At 41.5% G+C, this 20,353-nt stretch overlaps 1 protein-coding gene across 5 annotated transcripts in view; it reads left to right on the top strand.

The window, feature by feature from the left end:
• ptprea (protein tyrosine phosphatase receptor type Ea) overlaps positions 1–20,353 on the top strand; it is a 28,476-nt gene that overhangs the window by 7,612 nt on the left and 511 nt on the right. Inside the window, exons 1-21 of one of the 5 annotated variants that reach the window (XM_028567116.1) lie at positions 2,269–2,363; positions 4,922–4,999; positions 5,596–5,692; positions 6,163–6,236; positions 7,263–7,307; positions 8,251–8,387; positions 9,020–9,110; positions 12,168–12,244; positions 12,580–12,616; positions 12,729–12,826; positions 13,494–13,613; positions 13,971–14,134; positions 14,407–14,542; positions 14,695–14,844; positions 15,231–15,324; positions 15,495–15,571; positions 15,683–15,817; positions 17,217–17,342; positions 18,903–19,054; positions 19,194–19,329; positions 19,463–20,353. The exon at positions 19,463–20,353 is cut by the window's right edge and continues 511 nt beyond it. In XM_028567116.1, the coding sequence (XP_028422917.1) occupies positions 2,357–2,363; positions 4,922–4,999; positions 5,596–5,692; positions 6,163–6,236; positions 7,263–7,307; positions 8,251–8,387; positions 9,020–9,110; positions 12,168–12,244; positions 12,580–12,616; positions 12,729–12,826; positions 13,494–13,613; positions 13,971–14,134; positions 14,407–14,542; positions 14,695–14,844; positions 15,231–15,324; positions 15,495–15,571; positions 15,683–15,817; positions 17,217–17,342; positions 18,903–19,054; positions 19,194–19,329; positions 19,463–19,537 (2,106 nt within the window). In that variant the 5' untranslated portion in view covers positions 2,269–2,356 and the 3' untranslated portion in view covers positions 19,538–20,353. Of the gene's footprint in view, positions 1–2,266; positions 2,364–4,921; positions 5,000–5,595; positions 5,693–5,887; positions 6,018–6,162; positions 6,237–7,262; positions 7,308–8,250; positions 8,388–9,019; positions 9,111–12,167; positions 12,245–12,579; positions 12,617–12,728; positions 12,827–13,493; positions 13,614–13,970; positions 14,135–14,406; positions 14,543–14,694; positions 14,845–15,230; positions 15,325–15,494; positions 15,572–15,682; positions 15,818–17,216; positions 17,343–18,902; positions 19,055–19,193; positions 19,330–19,462 lie in introns of those variants that run through there. The other 4 variants (XM_028567117.1, XM_028567118.1, XM_028567119.1 and 1 more) reach the window with 4 other exon arrangements.

Genomic DNA, 20,353 nt, shown 5'->3' with positions numbered 1-20,353 from the left:
GCGTCGATATGAGGACGCCTAACTGAAATAGAAAAGCAAGCTTCTATTCCTGCAGTGTTCTGGTCAAAACTGACTGATTTAAAAATTGACAATGCACTTATTGTTTTCTTTTAGAGGTTTTCTTAATTTCCTTAATACCCAAATACAATTCTAAAAGTACCCCAGTGATTTTGTCCGAAAATGGGTCATGTTTCAAAAGGCATTCAATCCTACACTTCCCATAATGCAAGATGATAACACCTTTGATTTTGGTAATTTATTGAAGTTTTATAAATTTTTTTGTCGTCAGTCAAATATGAACAACCACATACTGTATACAACACACACACAAAAACCTATAACATAACATTTTTCCTCACACATCTCCTCTCTGCCATGGTAACCAAACATTATACAACTAAACATTTTACACCGTTTCTGTAGTTACGGAAACAAACCCAATATAGCATCCAACCACTGATGATGCTGATTAGCTTTGCTCTATAAAAAAGGACTTCTCTATTTTGCTCACGGGTGACTTTTATCAATGTTACATTCTGGTCAACACTGACACAACCACGCGTGTATAGGACAAATGATGTCATAAGAAGTTAACTTAGCTGCACTTGAGAGTGTTTCCAGTCTAATGCTAAGCTAACTGTCTTGTGGCTGTAGCTTCATATTAATGTACAGAGTTATGAGTGGTATCAATTTATATCTTATATATTTATTATAATCTAGATCTCCGCAAGACAGCAACTCTGTATTTCTCAACAGTTAAACATAACATCATCTATGTCTGATTATTCTTTATAAACATTCAATTGGGTGGATCAGTTTTGGGCAGAAACAAAAAGGACAGCAGTGTTGAGAATATGCACAGAAGGCTACTGGTTGTTTTTTCTCTATTAAGCCATTTTGCAGGTTTCAGTTATTTAAAAAAAAAAAAAAAAAAAAAAACTTGTTGCCTAAAGGGTAAATAGTCTGGTAGCTCTTTTCTCAGAGGACGCAATGTACCTACTGCCTGCTCACCCTGTCATATCGCCCCAACACCCACCGCCCATTTGCCAAATTCCCCAGCTGATGTATTTGAAGAGACAGAGCGACTCTGTGCCCAGAGAAACCACATTCAGTGGAACTGACAGTGCTCTGTTTATGGGAAGACACAATGCCAGAGAACACCGTGTTTCCTGTCAGAGGCAAAGACAGGCAATTTCTCTGTCTTATCTTCTAATTGTAACAAGCTTGTCCTTTCTGATAGTTGGGTTTCTGGGGCTAATTAGTGAGACAATAGCAGAGAGCTGCAGGGTTATCATTATGTCACTTTTAACCCTGACTGAAAGAATGACAGAGCAGGGAAGCACACCACAGGGAAAACACAAGACCACAGGGAGGCATAGCTCATCCTCCAAAACAAAACACTGTCAGGGAAGGAAATTTATCAGCTTTCTGGTTTGGGACTATAAAGGACACAAGATTCTGTACGTATGAGTCAGAATTCCCACACTGCCCTTTTCATGTTTGGAGCAAGGATAAAGAAGCAAAAAGAGGGCTTGTAGTGGTCTGCTTGTATTCTCCGTTGCATATCCGTGCACATGTCCACATTTTTGTTTTCATGCTGTCGGGATTGCAGGTATTCAGAGGTGGCAGGTTATAATCAGCGGAGACAGCGCTGTGAGTCACACAGTGCATACCAGGTGCTGGAGGTCTCCATAAACACATACCAGCAGCAGAGGTGTTGTCATATGCAGTACTGTATGTAGGTTAGGTGATACTTTTCTGGTATGACACATGTATGAATATCGAATAATCACATTGATGTTACTATTGTTGTTTGTTCGGTGGAAAACATGTTTGCCACACTGCCTTGTGTCATGTTGTCTGGCCCTGTGCATCTGTTACGGTGAAACAGTGATGTTATTTTATGCAAATACAGTTTAATGAAACCATTTGATTGGCTGTAAGAAAAAAGTTCTCCATCTGCGTAGACGGAACACCAACAGCCATTCTGACTGGCTAAAACACAGACACATCAAGGTGCACACTCATCCATCGGATTGCCGACGCCTCATATCCGATTCGTATTAAGAATTGATCGCCTCACGTTCAATATGAAGAGGAGAGAATGTACAAGTACACTAACCAATAACTTTTAATGTACATATGGTGTGAGTATTGTAGTAAGGAAAATATCCCCTCATATCCTGATTTAGTGTTAATTATTAAATGTTTTAAGTCTGCAGTGGTTTAAGTTAATAATTCTCCTCTTCTGCCTCTATTGGATTCAATTGGTGTTGGAGCTCCTGTCGATACATCTGAGGCCTCCCATTCTGCATCCCAGGACAACACTGACCCAGCGTGAGACAGAACAAACTCTATGCTGGGTAACTCTACACATGCATACCACTGAAATAACCGGCTGTCTAGCTGCTCAGGACAATACCCTTCCCTAAGGCTACTTGGAAATGTCTCCTATCAGAAAATAAGGACGCCTTCAAACTTCGCCTGGGCTGACCTCCTTCATGACCTATTTTCATTATGGCTGGTGGTTGGTAGCTAGCTGCGGAGTGCTAAATGGAGAGAGGACAACACACAGATGAGAGCACACACACAATGCGACGATAGAGTCTGAGCCACGCCAAATCATGAGTGATACTAATGGTCTAATTTGAGACTTGTGGTCTTGGCTGGTTTATGCTGAATGAGGAGAAATAGGGAAGAAGAGATTAGATACCCCGAGGAATAGGAAGCAGTGTTATTTATAGTTGTGTGAGGGACATTTCCCCACATAGACGGAGGAAATGAAGTTGGCGATCCCCTCAGAGATGCTGAAGAGGTCAGGCTGGAGACCACTGCAATGACAAGATGGGAAAAGTTTTAGAGCCGGGGGTAAACATCCTGCGGTCCCCCGGGAGCAGTTGAGCCACACAGGGGCCATAACGTGACATCTCCAGAGGTGACTGAGGGGAAAAAGGGAGCAACTAACTCGCAGCCACTTTACTGCCAGACCCATCCTTAGGGCTAGCTATGAGCACGCTGCTGGCTGTCTCCGTTGAGCCATTGTACACACAAATAAACAACAGACACAGCATACATAAAATTCATTGCAGCTTGCGGAGCGGAAAGTCCCAATCAGCTCCTCGAGTGAATTTCCACATCACAAAACCTCAACTCTTATACACACAGAGTCCTACCCTAGGGATTCACTCATTGTACTAACTCTGCTCAATAACCTCCCCCTCATCCAGGCTTGTGACATTTGCAGAGAGAGCCTTAAAGAGCGGAGCAGAGCTCGAGAAGGGGGTAGCGCACTCCTCCTCTTCTCTCATTAGAATTCTCTCATCAGTCTTCCCCACGGATCAAGCAGGGCATGTCAGGGTTTATTAATCGCTCCAGGAAAAATTATTGACCTGGACCTTCTGCTCCCTCTGTCCCTGCTGCAGTGTCTCTGCTCTGCTGCCTCCACATTCCTCCGGTGTCCTGTCTGGACACATTACAGGACACTGCGGCACAGCGTGGAGGCTTCAACAAACAGTGTCTTCATTGACTATGCACTTGGCCTGGGCTTTCTTTTCACCGCAGCTGCAAAGCACACACACACACACACACACACACACACACACGCAAAGACACACACACACACACAAGCAAAGACACACACACACACACCTGCAGCCTTGAGGAGACACTCTGCAGCACACTCTGCTCTGCTTCATTATGCAGAGATAGCAGCTCTGTGCTGGCGCACATTGCTTGGATTCCAACTTTTGTGAAAATAAAAAACACCTTTTAAAAACATCTCAAGGCTTATTGGTTTTCAAACCTTACTAGCAGATTTCAAAAGAAAGGAGGTGCAATCAGTGTGATGTGAAACCCATTCTGAATGCTCAAACACTAGAATCGATTGGAGATGCTCATTTATCCCCCCCCATCCCCCCCACCACCCCCTGCATTCTACTACTGGAAGAAAATGAAGGAATGATCGAAGTCATTCAGCTGAGACTCCAGGATCTCACTGGGGCTCTGGACGGAGCTCATGGTGCATATGTGTGTCTTTTGTATGCATGTGAAAGTAGGTTTATGTTTGGGGGGAGGGGGGGTGGTGGTAAAGAGCAGAGCACGAGGGTGTAGGTGTTAAGCCTCTTGCGGCCTGACTCTAATTTCACTCCCCATGATCTGATACATCCAGTTTTTGCTCGGCTTAACTACTCATTCGTTGTTCAATATCAGCTGACGTCCAGGCCTTTTGTTGGCGTGCGTGCGTGCATGCGTGTGATTTCTAATATATAGCCCACTAAGACCCTAAACACGCTATATCCTTTTCTATCCATTTCAGCTTTGCATTACCACTGAAAGAGCTGAAGGAAAACGTGGCATTTACTCAATCTGATAATGCACTGATTATAATGAGCATATTTGCCTTATTAGAGTGGTAAGGAGCATTGCTTTGGGTTGGGATGGTTGCAATAATGGCATTTGTGGACCCACGTGTAACCATAACCTTTATCCCCACATGTAACCTTCTTTTTTTGGATATACATTTAAATTAGAAATGTAAAAATGGATGTTTCCTTGGCTTGGATATTCTCTTTTGGAATTATTTTTCTCAATGGGTTTTATTGTGGCCAGCCTTCTTTTTCAAAGATTGGAGTATTGTGCCTCTATGTGGACATGTTGGGCATTACAATGTGAGCTTTATGACAGGAGTAATGAATGACCAGGATATGAGTGTGTTGTTCCATTGTGCCTCCATGAACGTTGCACCGATGAGCACATTCCTGATAGCAACAGTCACGGATAAAGAAATGTGCCTCCGATCTGTCAATAGCTTATGTGTTCCCTAAATGGTGATATTATCCAGTGGCTGGTTCGCATGAGTCTTTACTTTGCAGACATGTCTGGCACTAAATTTAATATCCATCTTCATTTTGTTTTTCTGCAGTCACAATGGTCCTACTTCTGTTTTTGGTGGCAACCACAACAACACCCAATTCCTCCAGCAATGGCAACCATACAAAAGGTAAGAACAATAACAAAGGACGATGCACCTTGACATGTGAGACTGAGCCACACTGAACGAAGTGAGATATCAACAAAATACCATTGCTATCCACTGCAGTCATCACTTTTCCCTAAGATGTGATTATTATGCGTCTTCCTCAGCACATGCATCTGCTTGATAATAGCCTTTTCTCCCTCCTTGTTATTACCGGATCACGATGAACTTCAGCAGCCCTGGACCGTAATTTACGGCTTATTGTGAGTCTTTATAAACACAGCTAATAGCTGGCTGTGTGGCTGTGACTCTTGGCTGAGTCTCCGTTCTAAGAGCCTCTCATACCGACAGGACAAATGAGCCGATGTTTATCCCTGTAGACAAAATACTGCAGAAGCCAGTAATTAAATCAGGCCTGCAACCAAAAGTGAACATGGGCTCTGTCAAGTATTGATTTTGTTTGATCAGTTAATGCAATATACACATGGCTAAAACACGTGAACGCAGCCACACATTTGCACACAAACATATGCACACGTATCTTTGGCCTCGCTCCCTCTTCCTGCTTCTTTGTTGATGGTGCTCCCTGACCCCCGGCTCTGCCTCTCCTTCTTCCTCAGAAGACGTTTCTTCCCCCAGCAACCACATCCTCCCCACCGTGCTGGTCCTGTCCCTGCTGCTGCTCATCATCGCACTGCTAGCCTGGTACTTCCTCAGGTAAAATCTCCCAGTCGTGCAAAGACTCACCTACCTAACCCCACTCCACTCCCCGGGCCTCGCTGACTGGCTCTGAGCCAGACTCGGGGGCAGAGCTCTGGGTGACAAACCCTTCCTCCTTTAGTCACTGAGGCGGGGCCCAGTCAGGAAGTGCTGCTAACTGGCTGCCTCTCATGCTTAGTGAGCAGGCAGGCAGGCTGTGACAGTGGACCTATACTGGCAACAGAAGAGAGAAAAGAACAAATTCTGTACCACATTCGGACTAGAGCACCGTCTTTCCAAGGCATCAGCTAATGAGAAAAAATAGCTTTTCAAGTTTCAGATGGTAAGATGGAGAGGCATTTGTTCGTGGCTACCTAGATCATTTGGGAGATCTTTAGCATTTTATAGCTCTGATTTTAAAAAAGAATGTTCATCGTTTTCATTGAATCTTACATTCTTGTCATTTTATTGTATTTTTTTTCCGGCAGGTTAAAAAACCAGAGAAAAGCAGTCGTCACAACAGTCGACAAGAAGATACCAAATGGCATCCTGGAGGAACAAGGTAACGTTGTTGTAAATTGGACAATGTGAGAAACCGTGAGACAGGTCGTAGATTGTGAGAGAGACAGGCTGGTGGTCAAAAGAAGCATAGTGAGAATGTAAAGGAGACCTACAGAAACACAAGGCAAAGAAAGAGGTTAAGACGGACAGAAGGAGGTGTAAAAGCAGCATCAGCTTTATATTTGGAACTGTGCAGGTTGTCCCACCACTGACTTGCGGTTGTGTACTTCCTTTAGTTATTGTGACAAACAGAACTCATCACCAACTTTTATAGCTTTTTTGACACTGCATATACAATTAGTACAAACACCTCTGCTGGTGCAAAGACCAGAGCAGTTGTCAGCTTTGAGCTGCATCATTTAAAGTAAGAGCTGATGTGTGTAAAGTATGCTAACGGCTATTGGGCTTTACAGGAAACAACACGTTTTGAGGAGTGTTCTTTAGGAAGAATTTTTTTATCTGCCATTACAAGAAAAAGTACAGAGAAGGTTGTATTCTTGAAGATAGGAATGTAACTAGGATATATGGCTGGAAAACACACAGCACACCCAGAAGTAGCTGTAACAAACTGTAAATATCAAGGTATTAGCTGAGCTGCTAATTACTGTCATTGCAAACATGACACAACATTTGACACAACATTATTCTGAAAAGGTGGTCCCTTTTCAGAATAATGTTGTGTTTGCTGTACTTGGAAAGCATTACAGTATATCTTCAGATGTAAGTTTAGGAAGTAGATGTTATGCATCATTTGAAAGAGTTCTTGTTATAAGGGTGGTTCTTATGTACAAGTAAATGATTAAACCTACACCTTACACTGTTTTATTGAATTTTACATGCTATTTTTTACTTTAATTAAAACAACTGAAAGCAGAGGTGTCATACGTGGGCAAATTAACTGCATTCTGTCCAACGAACATGACATCACAATGAATCATATGCTATTTTTAATGACAGTATTGTTTTTCCTTTATGACTCTGTCCATGTGTCTGTGTGTGTGTGCTGATTTGATGTGTTGTGTTTTAGAGTTTGGATACAGTACTGAGTCGTTACACACCACTGTGCCAACAGGTCAGGTACACAGGGTGGCGGTATCAAGGACCTCATATCACTAACACACTTTCAGTACTTTTTCAACCTCCATTTTCCAAATTGTGAGCGCTAACGGAATGCTAAGTTGGGTGCTTTTAGAGAGATTTCTATTCAAAAACCTGCCTACAGGGTGCTGTAAGTGGCTTCTCCCCGGGGTCCTTTGGTTCTCTAACACCTGTTGATGTTTGGCGGTCATTGAATACTCACACTCCTTTTTTTAAATGATCGAGGTGTCTGCAAACCCACACCAACACGTCATAAGATTTGAAATAAGTTTGGTGATCATTTTTGGTCTTTTGATGTTTGTAAAATCCTCGTAGAGTCGTCTGATAAGCTTATTGTCTAATTCAGTGATTCCCAACCAGGGGTACTTTGGCAGTTGAAAGTAGAAATTATGATTTTGGATTTCTTTTTTCTTTTTTTATAAATAACCATATGTCGAGTCACCTGTAGCACCTGAATTGAAACTGATTGTTGCAATTGAGAGTCAGTGAAAACTAGTTGGCAAGTGAGCAGAGAAGTCTAAACTGTTGCTCACAATAATGGATAAACATAAATTATAATAGAAAGTAATGGTTCATTATCTAACAGTTGGAAAAAAGAAATGAATAAAAGTGATAGTAGTAAATATGAAAACTTGACCAAAACACTTGGTTTTATATGAAAACACTATTGTAACAATATCCACTTTTTAATTATTTTCAGGGTATTTTAACAAGTGGTGTCATGTTCACCTGACAGGGTGTTGCGGGTATGTCTGGTTGAGAACCACCGGTCATTAAACCCAATCCTGTTTTAGAATTCCTCTGAACCAGCCATTTAATAACAATTTAAGAATTTCCAAATTTCAATCAGTTATTTTCTTGAACACAAGAAATAATTCCATCATAGTATTAAACTGACCACTCTCCCCACACCCCAGAGCAACAGACGGTGGTCCTTTTGCCCAGATCCCCTTCAGCCTCTAAGACCTACTTCCCCATCCCGGTGGACCAGCTCGAGGAGGAGTACAGGCTCCGCTCAGCTGATGACGGCAAACTCTTCAGAGAGGAGTACAATGTAAGCATCTTCCGCCAGAGTAGCAGGTGATCGTAAGGCAGAGTCTTATATACTGCGTACAGAGGGCCGGGAGTTGTTCATGTTTACATCGGGGGTTAAAATATTGCGGTGTATACATTATCCACGATTTATAGGACTGCTCAAATTTTTATGATGCGAATTACCTTTCATTTAGGACATTTTAGACACAACGCAATGGCCATGTCTGTATTGTAATTTTTAAAAGCTCTATTTAACCATGCAATAATATTGACATTACTATATACAATAAAATACCTAAAATTATCATTAATAATAAGTAACTTTGTGTGTCCAATATGTCAAAAGCTAAGCATAAGCTGCGTATTCACACCTAGGCGTAAAAAATACCCTTTTGGGTATTTGTGGCTACGATTTGGGATCTGAGTCATGAGGTTCATGTAACGCATAAAATTGAGATTTTATTCAGCCAGTTTATCAGCACTGACAGAGGAAGTGGAGGATCGTTTACTGTAGGTAGCAGAGGAAGTGCCTACATCGAGGCCAAACCAAGCCTTACGTACAGCAGAACACAATGCGCCGGTCACGAACAGTTAAGTCAGTATTTCAGTATGGGAGGTCGTATGGAATCTAACTGTTATTTTGCTTTGCAGTCCTTGCCAGGAGGTAGTGCCCAAGGGACGTACGAGGAGGCAAACAAGGACGACAACAAGGAGAAGAACCGATACCCTAACATCCTTCCTTGTGAGTTTACTTTCTGTTCTGTAGCAAATAGTTTCTTTTTACTCACACCCAGAGCGCAGTTTCCTGCCTGTGTGTGCATGTGTCGGAGTCTTTTTTTTTTTTTTTTTAAGCTCAGATAACAATAGATCCTCCCACCAGCTCATGTATTTATTCACAATGAAACACCCAGTTATTAATTTCCTCACCGTTCTTCCTTTATACAGTTTCAGTTCCCTTTACTCATCTCATTAATAATGTATTGCGTCATTTGTTTTTCCATTACCTATGCATACCAATCTTTAAAAGGCTTACATGAAAAGATTTATACCACTGTCACGTCTGTATGGTAAATATGTGGCTGGCGCCAGAGGCCAGTTAGCTTAACGTAGCATTAAAAATGACTAACAAAATCTGAATATCAGCACCTCTAAAGCTCACTCATTAACACGTACAAAAATGGACAATTAGCTAATTATGGGAAGTTATTTGTTTACCTGAAGCAGTTGCCAGACAACCAGCAGAGACTCCTATTCCACATTAGTGTCTTTATGGTAGATGTAGCTTCATATTAACGGTTCAGACAAGAAAGCGGTATCAATCTTCTTGTCTAACTCTTGGTAGGAAATGAATGTGTATTTCCCAAAAAGTCAAACTATTCCTTTAACGCTCTCTACGCTACGTGCACTGTAATATTCAATTCAATTCAATTCAATTTTATTTATAGTATTAAATCATAACAAGAGTTCTCGAGACACTTTACAGATAGAGTAGGGCTAGACCACACTATAATTTACAAAGACCCAACAATTCCAGCAATTCCCACAAGAGCAAGCATTTAGCAAGACAGTGGTGAGGAAAAACTCTCATTTAGGCAGAAACCTTGAAAAACTTTCTTTTAGGGAGAAACCTCAGACAAATGCAGGCTCTTAGTGGGCAGTTGTCTGCCGGTACCGGTTGGGGGTACGATGAACAGTGGCAATTATAGTCACAATAAAGATAATGGAACTATGATTAGAAATAGGAGTTGTTTTAGTAGTTCATGGCGTAGCATGATGTTGCAGGGTACTCCAGGGTGTAGCTGGACATAGCAGGGCACTGCACGGCATAGCAGGGCATACCAGGGTGTATCAGGGCATTGCAGGGTGCCTAGCAGCAGGACCACGGCGACAGCTGCAACCATGATTTAGGTGCTACCCTAATCCAGGGAAAACTGCAGGGCGACAAAACATAAGGGCTCCGGGGAACAAGCTCCCCAAAGCTAGGTTAGTAACAAGCATTTGCACACAGATGAAAAGTGAGACGAGAGAGAAGCTCTGTGTGTCAAAGGAAATCCCCCGGCAGTCTAAAACTATAACAGCATAGCTAAGAGCTGCAGAGAAGCAGAGATGGGGAGGGGGCGCGCCGTGATTGTGGCTACACACCCTCCCCCACCGGTCTAGGCGAATGCTGCAACTCCTACTCCCTAAATATGAGCTTTCTATGAAGAGAAGCAGAGATAGGGAGGGGGCGCAAGCCAATGCAGAGAAGCTGATACAGGAGAAATATTATATCTTTTCTTAGTTCTTGTCAGCACACGCGCTGCAGCATTCTGGATCAGCTGGAGAGTCTTAAGAGACTTATTTGAGCAACCTGATAGTTAGGAATTACAATAGTCCAGCCTGGAAGTAACAAATGCATGGACTAGTTTTTCAGCATCGTTTTGAGACAGGATGATAAGCAGTTGAAAAAAGGCTGTTTGTTAACTGAATGGTTTTGTCTGGCTTGATTGATAGTTATAATTGGGTGTCATCCCCGCATAACAGTGAAAGTTAATGAGTGAGAGTGTTTCCTAATGATATTGCCTAGAGGTCCTGCATTTAAAGGTGAACCGTAAGAAGTTGAGGGCAAGAAGTGATGAATTTTATCTCTAATTGTTATAATTTGATCATGAAGTCATCACTACTCAGACCTATAGGAATAGATGGCTCAATATGATGAGCTATGATTCTCTGTCAGCCTGGCTACAGTGCTGAAAAGAAACCTTGGGTTGTTCATATTTTTCTTCCATTAGTGATGAGTAATAGACTGTTCTGGCATTTCTGAGGGCCTTCCTATAAGTTTTCAAACTGTCTTGCCAGTCCAAATGAGATTCCTCCAGATTGGTGGAACGCAATTTACTTTCAAGTTTTCGCGAGGTTTGTTTTAATTTGCGAGTTTGGGAGATATACCAAGGTGCTAGTTTCCTTTGCTTCATCATCCTCTATTTGAGAGTCTAAAGTCGTCCGTAGCACCATCTACAAAATGATCAATTTGGGAGGGACTAAAGTTAACATAAGAGTCCTCTGTTATATTAATGCACGCCACTGAATTAAATGCTGTTGGAATCACTTAAATTAAATTTAGCTATAGCACAGATAGGATATCTATCAGATAGGCATCTAGTGTAGAAGCTTTTATCTAATTTCGTATAGTCGGTAGTAAGAATTTGAAAGTTATTAAAGAATGGTCTGATAATAAAGGATTCTGCGGAAATACTATTACTTCTTCAATTCCGATGCCAGCACAAGGTCGAGGGTGTGGTTAAAACTGTGAGTGGCCTTATGCACACTCTGACTGAAACCAATTGAGTCTAGTAGTGAGTTGAAAGCCGTACTAAGGCTATCGTTGTCAACGTCCACATGGATATTAAAATCACCTACAATAATTATTTTGTCTGTTCTAAGGACTAGACTTGATAAAAACTCACAATTCAGATAAAAATTCAGAATACGGACCTGCAGCTCAGTGAACAACAGATATAATTGGCTGTAATGTTTTCCATGTTGGATGTAGTAGATTAAGAACAAGGCTTTCAAAAAAAGTTTAGGTTTAGGATTAATTAACTTGAGTCAAAGATGGCTACAACTTCCCCCTCCTCAGCCAGAGCCTCGACGAATATGAGTATTAATATGACTGGGAGATAGTGGATTAATTCAGACTAACATTATTCATGGCACAGCCATGTTTCGGTAATAGTGTTTAATCAGAGTACATTTACGTACTCCGTATAGTTTATCCGCTGTAACCCTCTAAACTTTCCAATGATATTTTCACCAACAGATGATCATTCCAGAGTGGTGTTGACTCAGCTTGATGGAAATCCCTGTTCGGACTACGTGAACGCTTCTTACATTGATGTGAGTTATCCTTTTTTTTTTGTTTTTTCATCATTCCGCGAACACTGTACATTGATTTGTAAAACGGCAACACTTGACTGTAGCAAAATAACAATTATAGCCCCGATTTCTTTTATAAAGGAATTTCATAAATCGGCTTAATAAGGGTTGGGTTGGAACAATCTCACCGCAAGGTCCATAAGTATTTAAAAGTTGGTTTTAAAATTGAGATTGAGAACATTCTTTTATTCTTGACCTCGGTAATGGCAGTCGAAGAGACAATCTCACCACAAGATCCATTAGAAGCTGTTCTCGAGCTTTATATTCTTAATCAACTTAATATTTGTTTTTGACAGGGTTACACAGAAAAACACAAATTCATAGCAGCACAAGGTAAGAGTGTGTGGAAATTACATGCATAATTATGTTGATATCTTTATTAATAATTTAATGTCTTAGTACATGTATATTATTATCATCATTGTTGAATGTTTTTATCTCACAGGCCCAAAAGAAGACACCGTAGCAGATTTCTGGAGGATGATATGGGAGCAGAAAGTAGCGACTGTTGTCATGCTGACAAATCTGAAAGAAAGAAAAGAAGTGAGTGGCCTCGTTTGTTTCCTCAATGTGCTGGAGTGTCTACGGACACTATAACTCCTTCCTTCCTTTCTTTTCCTGCAAAGGGGGCAAGCGAAAAGTCAGATTTTCTCTGTAGAGATTAATGGAGCATCGCAGAAAGATTTGAGAAGAAATGTGCTTCAAAAAGATTTCATTACTTATGGTCAAAGGTGACACCATGGTGTTTAATTTAAACTTTTCATTTCACACCTGTAATCTCCCCTCTGACACATGTTTTTCTGCTATAATTGCTCAGTCTTAGTGAACCAGAACTCTGACTGGACAAGGAAAAAGGGAAGGGTGTTAAAAAGATCAATAAGAAAAGAATTGGAAAAGATTTAATTCAGCGTGCGGACACTTTGAAATCGATGGCTACATAATGTGTCATAAAGTCCTCTACGGCCGTGTCATAATCACCCGGCAAAGTCTTGTATCGAGCGGTTGCTCCCCTCTCGCTTATACCAATCTGGACTGACTGGCTGTGAAATTGGAGCATGGGTACCTTTTTTTAAAAAAAAAAAAAAAAAAAAAAAAAACTCACCTTTAGTGCATTTAGGCCCTTTCTTTTCTTGAAAGGCAAGTCCTTGAATACGTTTCTAGAGTAGGTTTGCTCAACCTAGAATCACGGCTGTCTGGCATCTCTCACCAGGACAAGTGTTACCAGTACTGGCCGGATCAGGGCTGTTGGACCTACGGGAACGTGAGGGTGGCAGTCGAAGACTTTACTGTTCTCGTGGACTACACCATACGCAAGTTCTGTATACAATATGTAAGTTTTAGGCAGCACTCTTGTATTTACTGCACTCCAAAGAAATTCTATGTAAACAGGAAGGTGGGTGGTGTTTGTGAAACATTACTGCACATTGCATTGTAAGTAGTTTTAGTTCCTTTTTCATAGTAACTCAACTAGACACTTTATAAATTCTTAGTAGTTTTGAATGACCTTATCATATAGTGTACAGAAAATGTATCTAGATCATTAAACAAAAGCTGTCGCTACTTTTGATTAATCTCAGTTTCAACAGAAAGCATTATCAAGGATTGCCCCGGGGCCTGTCCGGGTCCGTTGCGTCTTCAAACCCGCTGCGCAGGTGTTGGTAACACTTGGTTTGTGTCTCCTATGTAGCAAGCCAGCGATGCCGCCAAGACTCCCAGGCTGGTCACCCAGCTCCACTTCACCAGCTGGCCCGACTTTGGAGTTCCTTTCTCCCCCATCGGCATGCTCAAGTTCCTCAAAAAGGTCAAGGCGGTCAACCCGCCCTTCTCTGGGCCTATCGTGGTCCACTGCAGGTACCAGAGCGCTGAGCGACTGGATCGTTGTTTATTATTTTGTTGTTTACTGGGATCTACTTGCTTTCGCCCTCACATTCCTTTGAAACGGTTTTAATTATCCAATTTGTTTCCACGGAGATAAATATCCGCTGGAAAACAAACTGTCAGCTATGTCTGGAAACATTATGAGCATGGGTTTACGAGGACAGACGTCCCTTTGTTTCACTGCTGTTGTCTGCTAAAAACGCCAGCGTCAGCTGAGGATTGCGGTTTGTTTTGCGTCTCTGCAGCGCCGGCGTCGGGAGAACGGGAACCTTCATCGTAATAGACGCCATGATCGAAGCGATGCACGCAGAGCAGAAAGTCGACGTGTTTGGGTTTGTGGCCAAGATACGAGAGCAGCGCTCACAGCTCATTCAGACAGATGTGAGTTGGAGACGTAGACGAAGTTTACTCTTGTTTATTCAACAACATGGCATTACACTTAATTCTTGACAGTGAATGACAGTTAAATATTCCTACTCAATAATTGTAAGATTTCAAATGCGCCTACCCGTTTGTGTGTATTCCCACCCCAGATGCAGTACTCATTCATCTACCAGGCCCTACTCGAATACTACCTCTACGGAGACACAGAGCTGGACGTGTCGTCTCTGGAAGGACATCTGCAAAAACTGCACAACACCTTTGCAGACGGCGACCGGGTGGGCCTAGAGGAAGAGTTTAAGGTGAGATGTGTCATTTCACATCTCGGCCCACAAAAGATGACATTTAATCAAATATCGAGTCTGTTAAATTCCCTCTTTTGATGATGATGATGATGATAAATCAATCAATAGAAAATGTACTGCTTTACAAGCATTTAAGTTAATCAGACTTTAACAAAAATCAACCTTGCAGAGAAAAGCAGGGCAAGAAAAAGCGAGGATTTGTTCCAGTTTTAGCTACTTTTAATCTATAATCCCTGGGCAGTTGGGCAGGCAAAAGATACACTAAACACATGATTTTAATAGCCATATCATTTCCAACTGTAGACAAAAACTGTCAAATTAACAAGTACCATTACATATACATTTGCACTATTGTAACACTTGACTTGCTCAATTTTGCCCAGAAACTGACCAACATGCGAATAATGAAGGAGAACATGAGAATGGGGAACCTTCCTGCCAACATGAAGAAGAACAGAGTTCTGCAAATTATTCCATGTAAGAAAAGAAGGAAAACCATAGAACCAAATAGATGGGACGCCTGTTTGATGTATGAATTTATGGTAGATTTAAACCTCCAGATTATATCGTTTGGAATGTGAAATTTTGTTTATCCAATATTGTGTGCTCTGCAGCATTCGGTTTTAAAGGACGTTTTCCTATTTCAGATGACTTTAACAGAGTTATTCTCTCCATGAGAAGAGGGCAGGAGTTTACAGATTTCATCAACGCATCTTTTATAGATGTAAGTGCACATTTTATGACCTAATGCCTTCCTCGTGCATTTCTGTCTGAAATAATTCACAGGCATTGTTATCGACACATTATTTGGAGCTGTGTGTGTGTTCTCTCTCAGGGCTACAGACAGAAGGACTACTTCATCGCCACCCAGGGCCCTCTGACGCACACGGTGGAGGATTTCTGGAGAATGGTGTGGGAATGGAAATGTCACTCTATAGTCATGCTCACAGAGCTCCAGGAGAGGGAGCAGGTGAGGCGCAACAGCTACATTAACTAAGCTCTGTTCCCATTTTCAGTTCATGTTTGTGCAGCATTTCATATTTGGAAATAAACTTACTTTAAAATATTGACATTACATGTCATTAAGCTGAATTCCAATAAGTATATTAGCTTCAAGTGAGCAAATGCATGGACCTTTTTCACAGCAGACATTGACTTGTCATAGTAGGAAAAGCACAGCTGAAATTGATAACCTTAACAGTCCATGCGATCATGGTCATCGTGAAAACGTCCCCTTTCATGTACGTTCCTGTGGGAAACTCGCGCTGGATTTTGCTAACCGAGTTTCCCAGTTGGTGACGCGTTGACAGCTGACGTTTGATGTAGGCGACTTTCACTGAACATATTTCAATGACAAACTGTTTATTGTGGACAAATGCCTCTCCCAAGAAACATGCGCAGACATAACATGTTTAAAATTATTCATAAATAGGCCCATGTATAAAAAAAACAACACATTATCCCGTGTCTTTCCCGTTGGTTGTCCTGCAGATAACACAAACACCTGGCGATGTGCTGTTTGGATGCTTGTATCAGAAAACAGCAGAAAATCTTTTGTTATTGTGGCCTCCATGTTTTCACCCAACCGTTTGTGGCAGTCATGCAAAAATGTGTTATGCCAAACGCCAATATAACGGAAGAAGAACACGCATCCTGACCATGTGAACGCTGCCAGTCGGAAAAACAACGTAACCACGGGGGCGGTGCCTGTTATTCCGAGGTGGCAAGTGTCCCAGTAAGCTATTTCAGTGAGTCAGCATGCACAATACCAGGGCCTCCTAAGTGGCATGCAGCCACCATTAATGGTTTTGAATGCAGCAAAGGGAGCAGAGGAGAGGTATAGTACCTGGGAAGGTGGAAGAGCATTGTGAATGAGCCGCCCGCAGATGGCAGTTGCAGGAAGACCAGCCAGGGGGGAGTTGCATGCATGCAGCAGTGTAGACATGCAATGAACCTGTTGTCTGTGGACCGACCACCCCTGCCCGTCTGTCTGTCTTTGTCTTCCGGAGTCTTTGGCTGAAGAAACTGCCGCTTCGCGCGCGGGCCTCTGCCCAAATACTACACTTGGCGATGCTTGGCCACAGCTGTGCCGGCCACGCCCCTACCAGCGACTCACACACAACCCCGGGTGCTGATGGCCAAGCTATACACACAGCCACAGTTCCACAACACCTTTCACACCTAATCACAGTCCATCAAAACACCCTTGTCTCTAAACTGGTTCTTACGACTGAGTGAAAAAAAATCCTAGCTTGCTAGCTCCCACAATCCCAGTTAACAAAACAGCACAATCAGTCACAGTCGACATGTCTTCATTCTTTTACCAGCAGTAACCAAATAATTATCTTCGTTTTTAACTCTTTTTGCAGGACAAATGTTGCCAATACTGGCCCGCGGAGGACTCGGTCACCTACGGAGACTACACAGTAGAGTTGAAGGGAGACACTTTGTGCGACACCTTCAGTCTACGAGACTTGGTACTCACCTTTGTCCCGGTAAGCAAATTAGTCAGTTGGGCCGTTAACGCCCCTTTACTTTGTCTGTCGGTAGGGCTGTCCCAAACGATTATTTTTTAAACTAGTCGACTAATCTAACGATTTATTTTTCAATTAGCAATTATTTTCCCATTGCTCAATTATTAACTATTTACACAAAACAAATTTCATGAGGTTCAAGTCTCTATTTATTAAAATTGTTGAAGTAAAATGAATTTGGAGTGCAACCCTGAAGCCAGATGTAGGCTGGCAATCCAATAACAAAATAGTCACTTTCAGGAGGAATGCAAAAAGAGTAAGCTGTATTTGCTTTTTTTTTTTAACAGTAGTAGGTAAAATAATGAATAAGCTCTTGTTTAACATCCAAGCTCTTCTCCCTTTAATCTTACAGTAAAAGTGCAATTTTAGCAACTTATGAAATCAGATGCATCAAACATAAGGCAAGTTGCAGAGTGTCTAATATAACCGTCTGTAATCGTCTGTAACCATGATGATGGTAAAGCAGAAAAATAACTCCGCAGACTGACAGCGTTTGATGATGCTTATTGTTAAGTCATAACGGGGCATTAAAATGAATCAACGGACTAACGTACCGTTGAGCTACTACTGGGAACACATTCCGTGTCACTATGTTGATAATTGCACACGTCTACAGTGCATACAGCTCATTCTGAATATTCATGAGCATTACAAATTTGGAAGAAAAGCTCTTGTTACAAATAAAGCCATATTCACAGGGTAGTAAAGGGCCCAATAAAATAGCATTTGGGCAATTTTCGCCCAACCAATGTTACATACCCCATTAGGAGACCTTAAGGAACAGTGTAAAATACCCTATATAATCATTCTATCACCCCTTTAAGAGTAAAAAATTCCCACACTTTAGAAGACTGTGAGAGCCTTTTTCTCAATGTGTTGTTGAAATTGCGAGGAATCCATACTTGCGCAGTTGCTGGAGGCAGCCAGTTATTTATAGATTTATACGAGTGACGCGTCAATGCTAATTATTTGTGTCGACGCATTTACGTAATCGATTACGTCGACTTATCGTCCCAGCCCTACCTGTCGGGATAAAATAAGATACAACTTTATTAATCCTAAAGGGGAAATTGCTGTGTCGTCAGTTGCAATACAAAGTGGAAGAGTGCAAATATAAAAGTCAAACAAATATGACTACTTTTCTCATAATGAATTCTCTGTAATGACTTCCAGTGGTGTAACAAACATTCACATCATTTACTCAAGTAAAAGTACCACTACAACAACGTCAAAATACTCCATTACTTTAAATTCTGCATTTAAATGTAAAAGTTCTAAAGTGAAAGTACTTCAGTAATGACATTATTAGCATTTCACTGCTGTAGTTGGACAAGGTGAAGCTGCTTTTATCAACTCCAGTTAGGTAGTTTAGTCCAGTGTTTCCCAACCTAGGGTTTGGGGGCCCCTCCAAAGGGTCATGAGATGATTAATAGGGTACGAGTATGCTTTCATATACTGCCAATAAATCGTATTTGAAAAGGTATTGCAATCTCTCGTCTGCCTGTCCCTTTCCTCTCAAAGGAGAAGCAGACGAGGGTGATCAGGCACTTCCACTTCCACGGCTGGCCGGAGGTCGGCATCCCGGCTGAGGGGAAAGGCATGATCGACATCATCGCCTCGGTGCAAAGACAGCAGCAGCAGTCTGGGAACCATCCCATCGTCGTACACTGCAGGTAGCTTCTAAACATACGTATCGGAGCCGCTTTTCAGATTTGGCTCGTCTACTGCAGCCTTTTGCAATGACTGCCAACGACAAGCCGCTGTTCACGCTTGGATTAGTTTCTAAGAGTTTTTGTGTTTTGTGTGATGCAGTGCTGGTGCAGGGCGAACAGGTACGTTCATTGCACTGAGCAATATCCTGGAGCGAGTCAAGGCAGAAGGCCTGTTGGACGTGTTCCAAACTGTGAAGAGTTTACGCATGCAGAGGCCTCATATGGTCCAAACGGTGGTAAGTATCGGCACGAGTGAATCCAAACTAATCTCAAGTGTTACTAAAATGTTACAGATGTCCTGTATCTTATATTCCATTTTACAGGCTACCACCTAATCAACTTTTTTTTTCCCCCTTCTTAATTCTACAGGAACAATATGACTTCTGCTACAAGGTGGTACAAGACTTTGTCGACATTTTCTCAGACTATGCCAATTTTAAATGACCAGATTTGCCTTAAACGTGGTTTTTAATGTTTTCGAAAGCCGGTTTGTCAGTTTTATGAGTTTTTTTTTTTTAAAACTTGGTCAAATGATCTATTTTGCTATGCACTTGTCCCGCCGTTAACTCCATCCTGGCTGTACATTATAAATGAAAAAAGTTTAATAATTAATGTATATTTCACATCATGTATGATAATTATTTTGTCATCAAGTGTTTTACACTCTTATTTCACTTTTGTTGTATAATACTGTATTTTAAATGTTGGTCTCTTATTTCACTTTTGTTGTATAATACTGTATTTTAAATGTTTATCTAAATGTTATTTTGGATTGACCACGTCATTTGAAAAGTTGTACTTATTGTAAATGTATTTATGTATCGACGATGACATTCCATTCTTGAGTTTTGGAGCACACGACCGGAATTTTTTTTTTTGTAATCATAAAGTACGTCGTTGCATTTATTGATTACTTCTATCTGAGATTAGAGGCGATATTGAAACTACATGCCCATCGCACTTGCGATACTCTTTCCAATGGAAATATTGTCAGAAAAATAACTAATTGCTTAAGCTGTAATGCAGAGAAAGTAAAGTTTAGCGACGGAGGCCCAGGTGACGACGCGGGGGTCGGGCAGAACGTTTACATTTAAGACGTATCGCAAAGTCGTGAAATGCCGTCGTTACATTGGTTTTGTATTTCAAAAAAGTGGTATGAGACTGCATTTAATATTTAACAAGTTTGCCTTTTGTCTGTAGACGGCAAAAAGTATTTTGCTAAAATGACTGCACATTAAAAAGCACACGTTCCTAAGCCAA

The sequence above is a fragment of the Perca flavescens genome, chromosome 21 (genome assembly GCF_004354835.1).
Source record: "Perca flavescens isolate YP-PL-M2 chromosome 21, PFLA_1.0, whole genome shotgun sequence".
Lineage (NCBI taxonomy): Eukaryota > Metazoa > Chordata > Actinopteri > Perciformes > Percidae > Perca > Perca flavescens.
This window is presented reverse-complemented; position numbering and strand designations above follow the sequence as displayed.